This window comes from Malania oleifera, chromosome 12, assembly GCF_029873635.1.
Source record: "Malania oleifera isolate guangnan ecotype guangnan chromosome 12, ASM2987363v1, whole genome shotgun sequence".
Taxonomy (NCBI): domain Eukaryota; kingdom Viridiplantae; phylum Streptophyta; class Magnoliopsida; order Santalales; family Ximeniaceae; genus Malania; species Malania oleifera.
This window is the reverse complement of record NC_080428.1, coordinates 36,135,601-36,148,761: the sequence shown is the minus strand read 5'-3', so window position 1 is coordinate 36,148,761 and position 13,161 is coordinate 36,135,601. Positions and strand designations below refer to the sequence as shown.

At 42.7% G+C, this 13,161-nt stretch overlaps 1 protein-coding gene across 1 annotated transcript; it reads left to right on the top strand.

The window, feature by feature from the left end:
• Positions 1 to 6,251: 6,251 nt before the first annotated feature.
• Positions 6,252 to 6,722, top strand: LOC131143873 (uncharacterized). The gene has a single exon (XM_058092235.1). The coding sequence runs from the start codon at positions 6,252 to 6,254 to the stop codon at positions 6,720 to 6,722; it is 471 nt and encodes a 156-aa protein (XP_057948218.1).
• The last annotated feature ends 6,439 nt before the right edge of the window (positions 6,723 to 13,161 follow it).

Below are 13,161 nucleotides of genomic sequence, written 5' to 3'. Positions count from 1 at the left end.
TTTCCGCTCCCTCAACAAATGTAGGGATAAGGGTCAAGAACGATAAGTGTTATGTTCCTTTACTTTATGTTTGGTTCGCCAGTCACCTGCCAAGCAACCGAGGGGGTACCACTACACCTTTTCAGCTCTCAGAATTCCCTTAGCGGAGTTTGAAGGGGCTCGACAGATCGTCCAATGGAGCAACGCCGTATGGAATGAAAAATTACACAAATTGGGAGATTCAGGACTAATCTGGAAAGCGCCATGGATGAAGCATTCTGGCATGATATACTGGCGTGGAAACCTCCCATAGGTCTCATTACTAGGTCCATGGGGAGGAGTGGCATATGCTCCTCTAATGGCCAAGAGGCAAATGGGGGCATCTCAATTTATGCCAGCAACCCGCGGGTTGGTAAAATCAGACTTCTCTTATATAGCAACGGATGCCCAAAATCAAATCAAGAAGTTCACAGTGGCCTGGAAACACGTGCACTTGGTAGACCCAGGTGAGGAAGCAATTGCAATTCAGGAGAGTGACGAGATATGGCGGGTCAATCGGGTGAACCCCAAATTTGAAGGAATTTTCAGAGCCCTTGCTACTCATGGCCAATCATGAAAGGATCCATAGTTACAGATGGAGCCACACTCAAAGAAGGAAACGGCATCAGAAAGTCAACTGACGGAGTGAAGGAAGGAAGAGTTGGTGGCCTTTTACCGTAAGAAAGTAAAATGGCAAAAAACTCAGCTCGTGCTGTCAAAAAAAGAAGTAGTGGCCTTGAGAAAAGAGAGACGGATGCTTCGAGCTGACTCGATCAAAAATCCAAGACATTGAAAGGCGCAAAGGCTGAAATTGAAAAGAGAACCCTCCGCATTCAAGAATTAGACGACTAATGGAATAAGTATAGGAGAACCTTCAGCCAGGCACTAGATAAGGTCAAACCATTCATAGAACAGGCCAGGAGCTGGGAAGACAAATACTAAGCGCTAAAGCAAAGAGTGGATAGATCGACACCCATAGGGTCAATGCCAGCCCAAGATGGATCGCACTGCATCAGCAAAAGCAAACGAGACAATCAGAATCCTCCGTTCGTGTAGTACATTCGAAAGATCCATGTATTTCATGAAAATTTGTAATGAAATGATGATGATTTTTTTTTAGAACCTTGGTCGAAGCACATAGGCTGCATAATTGTATTTTCTCATTCATGCATTAAATACATATTTGCATAAACATTCACGGCATATCATACATTTGTACTGAAAGACGTGGGTTTTCATGTTCAAAGGGAAAAGAGGCGTGATTGAGAATTGGAAAAATTGAGGCACCTATACACCCTTACAACAATCGCAGAAAAGCAAAAGCTATGGCAGAACAGTTGGAAAGCCGCGTCCTGGGCATCGAGCAAGGACATGAGGAACTGAGCAACCAAATGAAAAGAATACTGGACTTGCTACTGAGCAAAGGAAAGACGGTTCAAGAGCAAGACCATGAAGCAAACACGGATCCTATCAACCCTCTAGGCTTCACACCAATCCATGGGCAGTCATCTAGACCGCCACCGGTTATTTTAGAGGGACCACTCCGAGTGCAGCCACCTTCGTGCCGGCAGCACCAATTTCAGGAAGTGGGATGCCCCTGACAATGACAGCAGTTATAGGAACAAGAAAGACCACAACTGAATACCGCTGTGATGAACTTGAAGAGCGATTAAAAGCCATCGAAGGGACCCGCACGTCAAATTCTATCAATCCTGCGGATCTATGCTTAGTGCCTAAGGTGGTGCGCCCACCAAAGTTTAAGGTGCCTGAATTCGAGAAGTTTGACGGAACTCAATGCCCTTAAACCCACCTACAGTTGTACTTCCAACCGATGGTCGCATACTCCGATGATGAAAAGTTGATGATACACTGTTTTCGGAGCAGTTTGGTAGGGACAGCAGCCAGGTGGTATATCCACCAAGACAAAACACGGGTCCGAACATGGGGAGACCTAGCTACTATCGTTGTAGCCTAGTATCGACATATGATGGAAATGGCCCCGGATCGAATGGCCCTGCTTGAAATGGAAAAGAAGCATGGTGAGACGTTTTGAGATACGCCTACAAATGGAGAGACCTAGCAGTCCAAGTTGACCCCCCGGTGGGTGACCAAGAAGCAATTGCCCTTTTTGTTAACACTTTGAAGGAACCCTACCGAGGGCATTTAAGGGGGGCAACTCACCACGACTTTATGGACATAGTGATCACAGGGGGGTGGATCGAGGCCAACATTAAAGCAGGTCGTTTCAAAGAAAGTAGCATAGAAAGAGGTCCAAGTAGGAAGTGGACAGGCAAAAAGAAGGATGAAGAGACTCAGATGGTTCAGGGACCAACTAACAAAAAAATTACAAAGGGTTATAGTTCATGGTCCAACCAAAACTTTGCAGTTGAACCCGCAGTGAATCAAGCAGCATATGTAAGCACCAGGCCCCAGTTTGTTGCCCCTACGCCTGTGTTAGACCAGCTGAACATACCAACCCGCCCGAGCCAGCAAACACACACGAGAAATACACCGAAGAGTTTTTGGAGGGTGGACTCGATTCCCATGTCGTACGCAGACTTATTCCCTCAGCTGCTAGAACAAAGGATGATATCTGCCATCCTCGGGATTCCTCTCACCAATCCTCCCCTGCACTAGTATAATCCCGAGGTCCGATGCATGTACCATGCCAATTCTTCAGGGCACCCTATTGACCAGTGTTGGGCCTTCAAACACAAGGTGCAAGATCTGAGGGATGCTGGTTGATTGTCATTCGACGGGAAGTCAATTGGTATTCAAGAAAATCCCTTACCTGACCACAAAAGGGACAATGTTGGGATGATCAAAGAAGAAGCCAGGGAAAAATCAGAAAGAAAATGGGAACAAATGAAGCTAGATTAGGTGTATGGTGAACTGACAACGGCAGGCCTAGCAGGACTAAAGTCTATTTGCCCTGAAGGCACCCCATGTGCATGCCAAAATACTGTGAAAGGATCAATACAACAATGTGGGACTTTCCTAATTTTTCTAAGTAGCTTGATTGACAGCAAACAAGTGGAAGTCAGCCGCATTTAGAAAACGAATGAAGTTTCAGTTATAGGGGAATCTGACCATCCCCAATTCACCAATAGACCATTTATCCCCATCATGGGAAAAACCCCACAAGTCCCAGAGGCCCCATTTCGAGTAGTAATCGTGGCCCCTCACCCTTTCGCATACCGCAGTGACTGGGCGGTACCGTGGAGGTACAATTGTGAAGTACGCACCGAAGGAGAAACTAGCAATGCTGCTGAAGCAAGAGGGATAACCAGAAGTGGAAGGGTTTATACGCCGGAGGTCTTGGAGAAAGTGTAGTCTAGCCAAGAATAGAATAAGAACTTGAACAAGCCGGTTCAACCTCAGGAAGCCGAGGAATTCTTGAAAATAATTAAACACAGTGAATACAACATCATTGACCAATTGAAGAAGATGTCAGCCCATATCTCTATCTTGCCATTATTGTTGAGCTCGGAAGCCCATCGGGAAGCTCTATTAAAGGCCCTTAATCAGGCCTATATTCCAAAGACATCAACATCAATAATTTTAATCATGTGATTGGTGGTCTTACAACTACCAACTACATTACATTCGTTGATGAGGAGATCCCCGTGGAAGGACAGGGGCATAATCAAGTGTTGCACGTTTCCGCTAAATGTCGAGATCACATGATTGCACTAGTGTTGATTGATAATGGGTCATCTTTGAATGTCATACCCATGAAGACCCTACAGAAACTGCCTGTTGACCCTTCCTACATAAGGAAAAACAATTTGACTGGGCGGGCTTTCGACGACACCCACAGGGAATCGGTGGGATCTATTAAAATTCCTGTGCAAATTGGACCAGTCACCTTCAACATTACATTCCAAGTCATGGCCATAACCCCATCTTATAGCTGCTTATTGGGGAGGTCGTGGATACATAACACCAATTGTTTTGTTCTCTTTGCACCAACGGGTCAAATTTGGTGGATGGGAAATTGGTTTGCGTATACGGAGAAACGGACTTGATGGTAACCAAACCCACTTCCACCCCTTATGTGGAAGCCGCTGAGAAAGCCTTGGAAGATTCATTTCAAGCCTTTGAAATAATCAATGCAACAACTGTGGTCCAAGGGTTCCCAGTCCCACAACCACGAGTTTCCTCAACAGCTCACATGATTGCGACCGAACTAATCAGACATGGGTATCATCTGGGTCAAGGGCTGGGAAGATGTTTACAGGGGATTTCAAAGTCACTGGTGATTCCAGAAATGAAATACAGATACGGTCTAGGATATAGGCTTACATTTGTAGATAGGAAAAAGAATAAAGTAGAAAAAGAAGCTTAGAGAAGGGAAAGACTCACTGGTGAGACCAACTTTCGGTGGGGGTCAAGTGTCCCTCATATCAATCAGACATTCATAAAAAGCAGTCACGATGATCTTGAGTCTGAAATGAGATAGCTAAGCATATCTGTTCTAGATTCAGAGGCTTCATCAGCCACCTCGGACAAATGGGTCCACCATCTTCAACCAGGAGAGGAACTGCATAATTGGAGTTCTTTTGATTGTCCCATTTTCTTCATGTAATGATTTCTTTTATTTCTGATTTTTCATTTTAATTTTCTTTTTTGTAAGCCTAAGGCACTATAGTCATGGGAAGTTTCTTCTCAGTTAATAAAAAATTATGCACCTCTTGACATTTGTTTGCATCCCTGGTTCAGCTGTCAAAATTTGTTTGCTATGACTTCATGTAGGAATAGGAGAGATAATGACACTGGTACCCTTGATAAAGAAATTGACGTTAATTTTGAAAATATAATTCATGAAACTGAAATTGAAGAAGGTGAGGTGAATTTGTCCCCTGAAATGGAGAGAATGTTGAAATCAGGTGAAAAGCCAACACTGACCAGTAGCTACCCCACCACTATAATCAACTTGGGAACTAAAGAGGCAACTAAAACAAGTAAAGATTAGAGCACTACTAAGGGGTGAGGAAATGAGCAAAATAATTAAACTATTAAAAGAATACTGGGATGTGTTTGTTTGGTCATATCAGGACATGCTGGGTCTAGACACGGATTTGGAAACTCACAAGATTCCCCTCTACCCAAGTTCGAAGCTAGTCAAGAAAAAGTTAAGGAGAATGCGGCCGGAGATGTTGCTTGAGATAAAAGAAGAGGTGCAAAAACAATTTGAGACTGGGTTTCTAGACGTAGCCCAATATCCTAAATGGATGGCCAACGTCATTCCGATGATGAAAAAGAACGCCAAAGTGCAAGTTTGCGTGGACTACCGGGACCTAAATAAAGCTAGCCCCAAAGACAATTTCCCGCTCCCGCACATTGATGTGTTGGTGGATAACACCGCAGGGCACGTTTTATTTTCGTTCATGGATGGTTTTTCAGGGTATAATCATATCAAGATGGCCCCAAAGGATAAGGGAAAAACAACTTTTATTACATTATGGGGGACCTTTTGTTATAAGGTCATGCCATTTGGTCTAAAGAATGCTGGGGCTACCTACCAAAGAGCTATGGTGACTCTTTTCCATGACTTAATGCACAAAGAAATTGAGGTGTATGTGGATGATATGATCGTCAAGTCACGAAATGACGGTGACCATGTGATGAACTTGGAGAGGTTATTTAAAAGGCTCCGAAAATGCCAATTAAAATTGAACCCGGAAAAGTGCACCTTTGGCGCTACTTCAGGAAAATTGTTGGGGTTTATTGTAAGCGAGAAAGGAATCAAATTCGACCTTGATTAAATCAGAGCCATTCAGGAAATGCCTAGTCCCAAGACTAAAAAGGAGGTACGAAGTTTCTTGGGTAGGCTCAATTATATAGCTTGATTCATATCCCAACTGACTGCTACCTGTGAACCCATCTTTAAGTTGTTAAGGAAAAATAACCCAAAGAGGTGGAATGAGGAATGCCAAGAAGCTTTTGAGAAAATAAAGGAATACCTCCTGAACCCCCCAGTGCTAGTACCCCCAGTGCCCGAAAGGCCACTGATTCTGTACTTAGTAGTATCGAAAAATTCCATGGGTTGTGTATTGGGCTAGCATGATGAGTCGAGAAGAAAATAAAGGGCCATTTATTACCTTAGCAAAAATTTCACAGAATATGAATCTAAGTACTCGGACTTGGAGAAAACATGTTGCGCTTTGGTTTGGGTAGTTAGTAGGCTGAGACAATACACATTGTATTACTCGACCTGGCTGATTTCCAAAATGGACCCAATCAAGTTCGTCTTCAAAAAGCCCGTAGTAATAGGATGGGTTGCACGGTGGCAGATGTTGTTGACTCAATATGACATCACCTATGTGACTCGAAAAGCTATTAAGGGAAGCGTCATTTTTGAGTATCTGGCAGATAGAGCTGTGGAAGATTACCAACCTATGGAGTTTGACTCCCCAAATAAGGATATTGATTCAATAAGCCAAAAGGAAGAAGATTCCGAAGGATGGACGATGTTATTTGATGGGGCGGTTAATGTGTGGGGACATGGAATAAGAGCCATACTCATATCACCAGAAAGAAGACATTATCCGCTCGTAGCCAAGCTGACTTTTCTTTGCACCAATAACATAGCGGAATATGAAGCGTGTATATTAGGTTTACAAGTCGCCAAGGACCAAGATATCAAAGAATTAGTCATGAAGGGAGACTCATCCTTGGTCATTCATCAAGTGACAGGATAATAGGAAACTCAGGATTCCAAATTGGTGTCGTATCAAGAGTACATTCAAGAGATGATCAAAGGATTTGATAGCATCAGTTTCTCACACTTGCCAAGGGAAAAAAATTTAATTTCTGCTGCCCTGGCAACCTTAGCGGCTTTGATCAAAGTAGAACTTGGAGTAGAGATTGATCCAATTCAAATCAAAATACAATCAGAACCTGCTCACTGTGTAGTGGTAGAAGAAGCGGATGGAAAGCCGTGGTTCCATGACATTAGGACATACAGCCAGCAAAATGAGTACCCTGAAGTAGCAACCAGCAATGACCGAAAGAGGATCAGGAGGTTGGCCAAGGGGTTCTTCTTGGACGGTGAGGTGTTGTGCAAAAAAAAAACCACGATATGACCCTTCTACGTCGTGTAGAAACACCGGAAGCACGACATATCATGCATGAGGTCCATGAGGGAGTCTGTGGTACTCATGCCGAGGGTCATTCATTGTTGCGTAAAATCCTCAGGATTGGATATTACTGGATGACCATGGAAAGGGATTGCATTGAATATACCCAGAAATTCCATAAATGCCAAATTTCCAGAGACCGGATTCAAGTTCCACCAGCCCCACTCCATGCCCTATTCGCACCTTGGCCCTTCTTAGCCTGGGGCATGGATGTGATTGGGCCGATTACTCCGAAAGTCAACAACGGGCACCATTTCATCTTTGTGGCTATTGATTATTTCACAAAATGGGTAGAGGTGGCGTCATACTCCAGTGTCACGAAGAACGTGGTCAGTCGCTTTATAAAGATGGAGTTAAATTATCGGTATGGAGTTCCCAAAAGGATAATCTCGAATAATGCCAAAAACCTGAATAACGAAGTAATAACATAGTTGTGTAATCAGTTCAAGGTTAGGCACCATAATTCGGCTCCTTACAGACCACAAATGAACGAGGCAGTGGAAGCAGCTAACAAGAACATCAAAAGTATCTTGAAAAAGATGACGGAAACCTACAAAGATTGGCATGACAAGCTCCCTTTTTCCCTAATGGCATACAGAACCACAGTTCGAACCTCCACGGGTGCCACTCCTTTCTCACTAGTGTACGAGACGGAGGTTGTGGTCCCGATAGAGGTTGAAATCCCATCCCTATGGGTTTTGAAGGAAGCAAAGTTGACCGAAGCAGAATGGATACAATCTCGATTTGATCAATTGAACTTGATTAAGGAAAAAAGGATGTCCGCAATAACTCATGGGCAGTTGTACCAAAAAAGGATGATGAGGGCATTCAACAAGAAGATGCGACCTCGGCAATTCCAAGAAGGGGATTTAGTATTGAGAAAGATTTTTCCAATCCATATGGATCCTCGCAGTAAATGGATGCCTAACTACAAAGGGCCTTACGTGGTAAAAAAGGCATTCTCAGGAGGCGCCTTGTTGTTGGTAGACATGGATGGAGCCGAGCTCCTGCACCCTATTAATTCTAATGCTGTAAAGAAATATTATGCTTAGAGGCCTTGTACACTCTCGAAAGAAAGCAATAAATTGATCATGTTGTTATTCCATGCTCCCTCTATTTGTTCATGTTTTGATTAGATGATAGATGGCCATTTTTGGCAAACCAGTTACCCCTTAAAAAACCTAAAAATTCATCTATCACTTGGAAAACCCTTTTGAACTTAAAAGTCAAGCCATTTTCTTCAAAAGTCATTTCCTAAATTTAAACCGGGTTGGGATTTTCAAAGGTCATGCAAATCATGCGAGGCAATAACGCAGTGCCAAAATGACGGCATGCCATTTTTTTTCTACCCAAAAGTTAGAGAAAGAAAACACCCCCTTGATACCCCTTATTGAGCTTGAAAATGTTTAATCTTTTGTTTAAATCCGCCGAAGGATCACACCCCACACTAGGGCAGTTTTGGAAAGACCGGTCCCGAACAAAGCCTAAATGAATAAATAGAGCCATGATTCCCTATAAAAAAAAAAAAAAGGAGAGACAAAAGAACAAAAGGGAAAATCAAAGCAAAGGAGAGACAAGGGATATGCGTCATTTGTGATCTTTGGCTAATTCACCCTTTGGTAAAATCCATAAGTTCGAGCCTCATGCGCCCTTTCTTCTTTAACCAATACCCACAGCCTATATTACAACCTGAATGAAAAGACCTAACCAGATTGGCATATGTTGTTGTCTCAAACGATTTGTCAGACTCAATATTGATTTTGAACTATGTAACGACCTGATCCTGTAAAGGTACGTAGGCAGCTTGTTCAAATTAACAAGCTCGGTCAATGTTTAACAAAAACCCCAAATTGGGGGAAAACACGTTCATCTGGGGGTGGGACTTTGAGCTTTAGTTTTCTCATTCTTCTGAAAGCCATCATCCTTAAAGCCAATGTTTTGTCCCAAGTCTTAAAGACCATCTAGAGATCGAAACATGAACAATGCCCAATCGGGTCATGGACAAACAAATGAACGAAGAGTATCATTCGATCTTACAGCATCAAAAGGAGGAGTGAGTTCTTTTTGGTGAAAAGGGGCAGTTCTTGAAAAGGGAAGAATTGTTTCGGCTTTATAAATTGATGTCATCACCTTGACAAAGGGCACTGGTGTCGAGTTTACCCTCTTCCCAAAATAATTTCTAAACATAGAAAAACAATTATTTTGCACAATCTGATACACTGAGTCAACAGATTAATGTCATAAATGTATAATCAAAAAACCTTTTATTTTTCAAAACCCTAAAAAATGGACGGTAAAAAAAGAACAAAACTAAAAGTTCTCGATACTGGGGCAGATTTTGGGTGCCTATCGAATTTGAAAAGGGGGCAAGGCCAGCAATGATGGTAATTAGGGGCAGATTTTAGGTTGAGTTTTATCTAAATGCCTTCATATCAAAACACAAGATGAAGACATAGCCAAGATCAATTCCAGGTAAATACTAGGCCAGATTTTGAGCACTTTTGGAATTTGAAACATGGCCAAAATCATCAGCAATTTGGAATTTGAAAACATGTCCGAGAGCAGGCACAAACCAATATAATTCAGACAAATGATGACATGAATTTTTAATGAATCAATTCAAGGACCCTCATATTGGATTAGAATTTGAAAATGGCCAAAGATAAGGATAGGGTTGTCGATTACAGGCACGTTGGAGGAAGGAAAGTTCATGATCAGCATGCATTCCATGCATTGCATAAGAAATAAAATACAAAGGAAATCTCATACAACGTGCATACGTCTTTGCATTCATGCATCATTATGCACACATACACATAGTAACATATCACTGCATTATAGCATCTCAGGTAGCAACATGCATACATAGAGCAATATAGCACCATTCATTCATACTTGCCTGATTGAATAAACTTTTGAATAATTCTTTTACATCCTTGATTGAGCCATTCCTGTCTTGACATATTTGAAAACTAGGGCAGCTGACCCCATGCATAGATTTACATTGAAATTGTGGTAGTTGTCCCCGGGAATCGATTGAGGCATTAGTTGTTGAGTCTCAAAGCTGGTAATATAAAGACAGCCAAAGAACCTCAGGATTTCGTTCCTGATCGATAATCCCCCAGTAGAGTAACTCTGAACTCTACACTTGAGGACATTTTCCAAAAGAATCTCGGGGTCTTGCACCCGATTGATCACCCTCAACAAGGTAACCATTTTCCAAAATACTAACCTTCCAAAATATTTCAGGACCTAATACCTGATTGATTATTCCTACCAGAGCAATTTTTTCAGGACTTAGACCCTGTATATGAGCTTATTCTTCAAAAAAAAAAATTTCTAGATTTCTTTTCCGATTGATCATCCCTAGCGGGACAACTATGTTTCAAACCTAAAGATTCATTTTCTAAAAAATCTCAAAGTAGTGATTTTTCCAACACAAGATTTCCTACATAAAAATTTTGGCTCGGATCATCAAACCCACCTTGGCTCGGATTATCACATCAGTAGCAAGCCATTCGAGGAAACCAAAGGTTTGGGTCATCGTACCCCTACAGCTCGGATTCCTACATACGTAGCAAACTGACACAGAGGTTTGGGTCATTGTACCGCCCTGACTTGGACTCCCATGTCCGCAGCGAACCGACACAAAGGTTTGGGCCATCGTACCCCCATGGCTCAGATTCCTACATTTGCATCAAACCGATACAAAGGTTTGGGTCATCATACCCCTACGGCTCGAATTCCTACATCCGCAGCAAACCGACACAGAGGTTTGGGTCATCGTACCCCCACAACTCGGACTCCCATGTCCACAGCGAACCGACACAAATGTTTGGGTCATCGTACCTCCACAGCTTGGATTCCTACATCTGCAGCAAACCGACACAAAGGTTTGGGTCATCGTACCCCTACAGCTCAGATTCCTACATCCGCAGCAAACCAAAACAAAGGTTTGTGTCATCGTACCTCCACTACTTGGACTCCCACGTCCGCAGCAAACCGACACAAAGGTTTGGGTCATCATACCCCCACGGCTCGGACTCCCATGTCCACAGCAAACCGACACAAAGGTTTGGGTCATCATACCCATGTGGCTCAGATTCCTACATCCACAGCAAACCAACACAGAGGTTTGGGTCATCGTACCCCCATGACTCGAACTCCCACGTCCACAGCAAACTAAAATAAGGGTTTGAGTCATCGTACCCCCACGGCTCGGATTCCTATATCCGCAGCAAACCGACACAAAGGTTTGGGTCATCATACCCATGTGACTCAGATTCCTACATCCATAGCCAACCATCATAGAGGTTTGGGTCATTGTACCCCCATGGCCCAAATTTTTACATCCACAGCAAGTCATTCAAAGGATATTATAACTCGGTTCGGTGTACCATCAATACTTTTGTCCTCGTTTAAAAAAAAAAAAACCACCCAAATTTTATTAATTACCCTCACTTATGGCAAAGGAATACCGTGGTTATAGTTACGGTTCTGGGAGATTACAATAACTAAACCAAAACTCTCCCAAAACCAAATCAAAACTCTTTAAAAAAAAAAGGGCAGGGGGGTGTACATTTACACGCCACGTATGGCAACATAAACACATAACATCAAGGCTCTTCATGCCTCTCCACTTCCCTTTTCAAGTCAAGAAACGAGAAGTCTGGCCTTTTCCATACACTATGGTTTTGAGTCGTTTATGCTCCCACTGGATGTCCTCCCAACTTTTCTCCAACTCGGCTATTTTAGACCCAAGGTCGTTCGAGTAAATGGCCACCATTCTTCTCAAATCCTCGACCTCCCGTTTCAGCATCTTATTTTCTTGCCTTAAGTCCCTCATCTTCTATTGTTCCTCTTGGTATTTCATCCATAAAAGGTAGACGTCATTTCCAAGGAGGGTCACGGTTTCGTTCTGTTTCTGCAAACGACGAGTTAAGTGAGATGTCGAGGTCATTGTTTGGGCACTGTGATAGAGTGCTTGGTTAACTACGCCGACATTAGACATCGTGGCTAGTACTGTCTCATTCCTCAGCATTTCATTTTGAAACTGAGAAGAGAGCTGAAAGGAGCCGAGAACACTAGGACAGGATGGCACCTCCGATGCCGCATTCAAATCAGGAACTTATTTGGAAGATGAAGCCCCTGCCATGAGAAATGATTGAGAATTTTTTTGAAATGGTTAAGGCGCGGTTTCCATAACAGAGGATGGCCAAAGATGGGTTGCAGTTACACATGGAGTTTGCCTGTAGTGTTTAGGTGTGAGAGGAAGTGTGTTAAATAGAACAATATTAAGACTGCCCAGCTGTATATGTTTTAAAGTGTGCAAATGACAGGAGAAAGAGAGAATTGATGTGCATCGAGAAGTCCCAAGGACTGTGAGTAAAGATAAGTTGTGAGAGTCGTGAAGTCCCCCAACTGTTAGTGGAGGATTATGTTCACAAGGCAGTGAAAAAAATCCTGAGATAGATTTTGAAAGACATGGAGCCGTCACAATATCTAAACCCGAGAAAAAAAAGAAAAAGAAAAAAAGGTTGGTGCATTTATTCCCGAGGCCCGCTTTAAAAGAACCTGAAGCTAAATTTTTTGCACAAAGCCCAATAACTATTTAAAAAAAAAAAACCAGGCCTATTCATTTTTAAACCAAAACCCCAAATCTATTTTAAAAGAAACCGACCCGTTTTAAAAGTGACTTGGGCCCTATTTTTTTTGAAGTGGGCTGGCCTGTTTTAAAACTCAATCCGAGCTCAACAATTTAAATAAACTCGGGCCTTATTTTTTGAAAAGGAAAGTGGGCCAGCCCATTTTAAAACTCAATCCAAGCCCATTTTTCGAAATCAAGCTCAGACCCGATTCACTCAAGCCCATTCTCATAAGTCCCAAAGTCCACACATGATCTAGGCACGTGATAGAGCCCATGTGGCTTGCTCGAGGTCCCTCGAATTCACTCAACTCACCTAGGTTAACTTGCATGAGTCAACCCTAGATTGACTCACAC

Bases quoted from the DNA above. Each gene is read 5' to 3' on its own strand.
- LOC131143873 (XM_058092235.1), top strand. From the start codon at position 6,252: ATGGACCCAATCAAGTTCGTCTTCAAAAAGCCCGTAGTAATAGGATGG.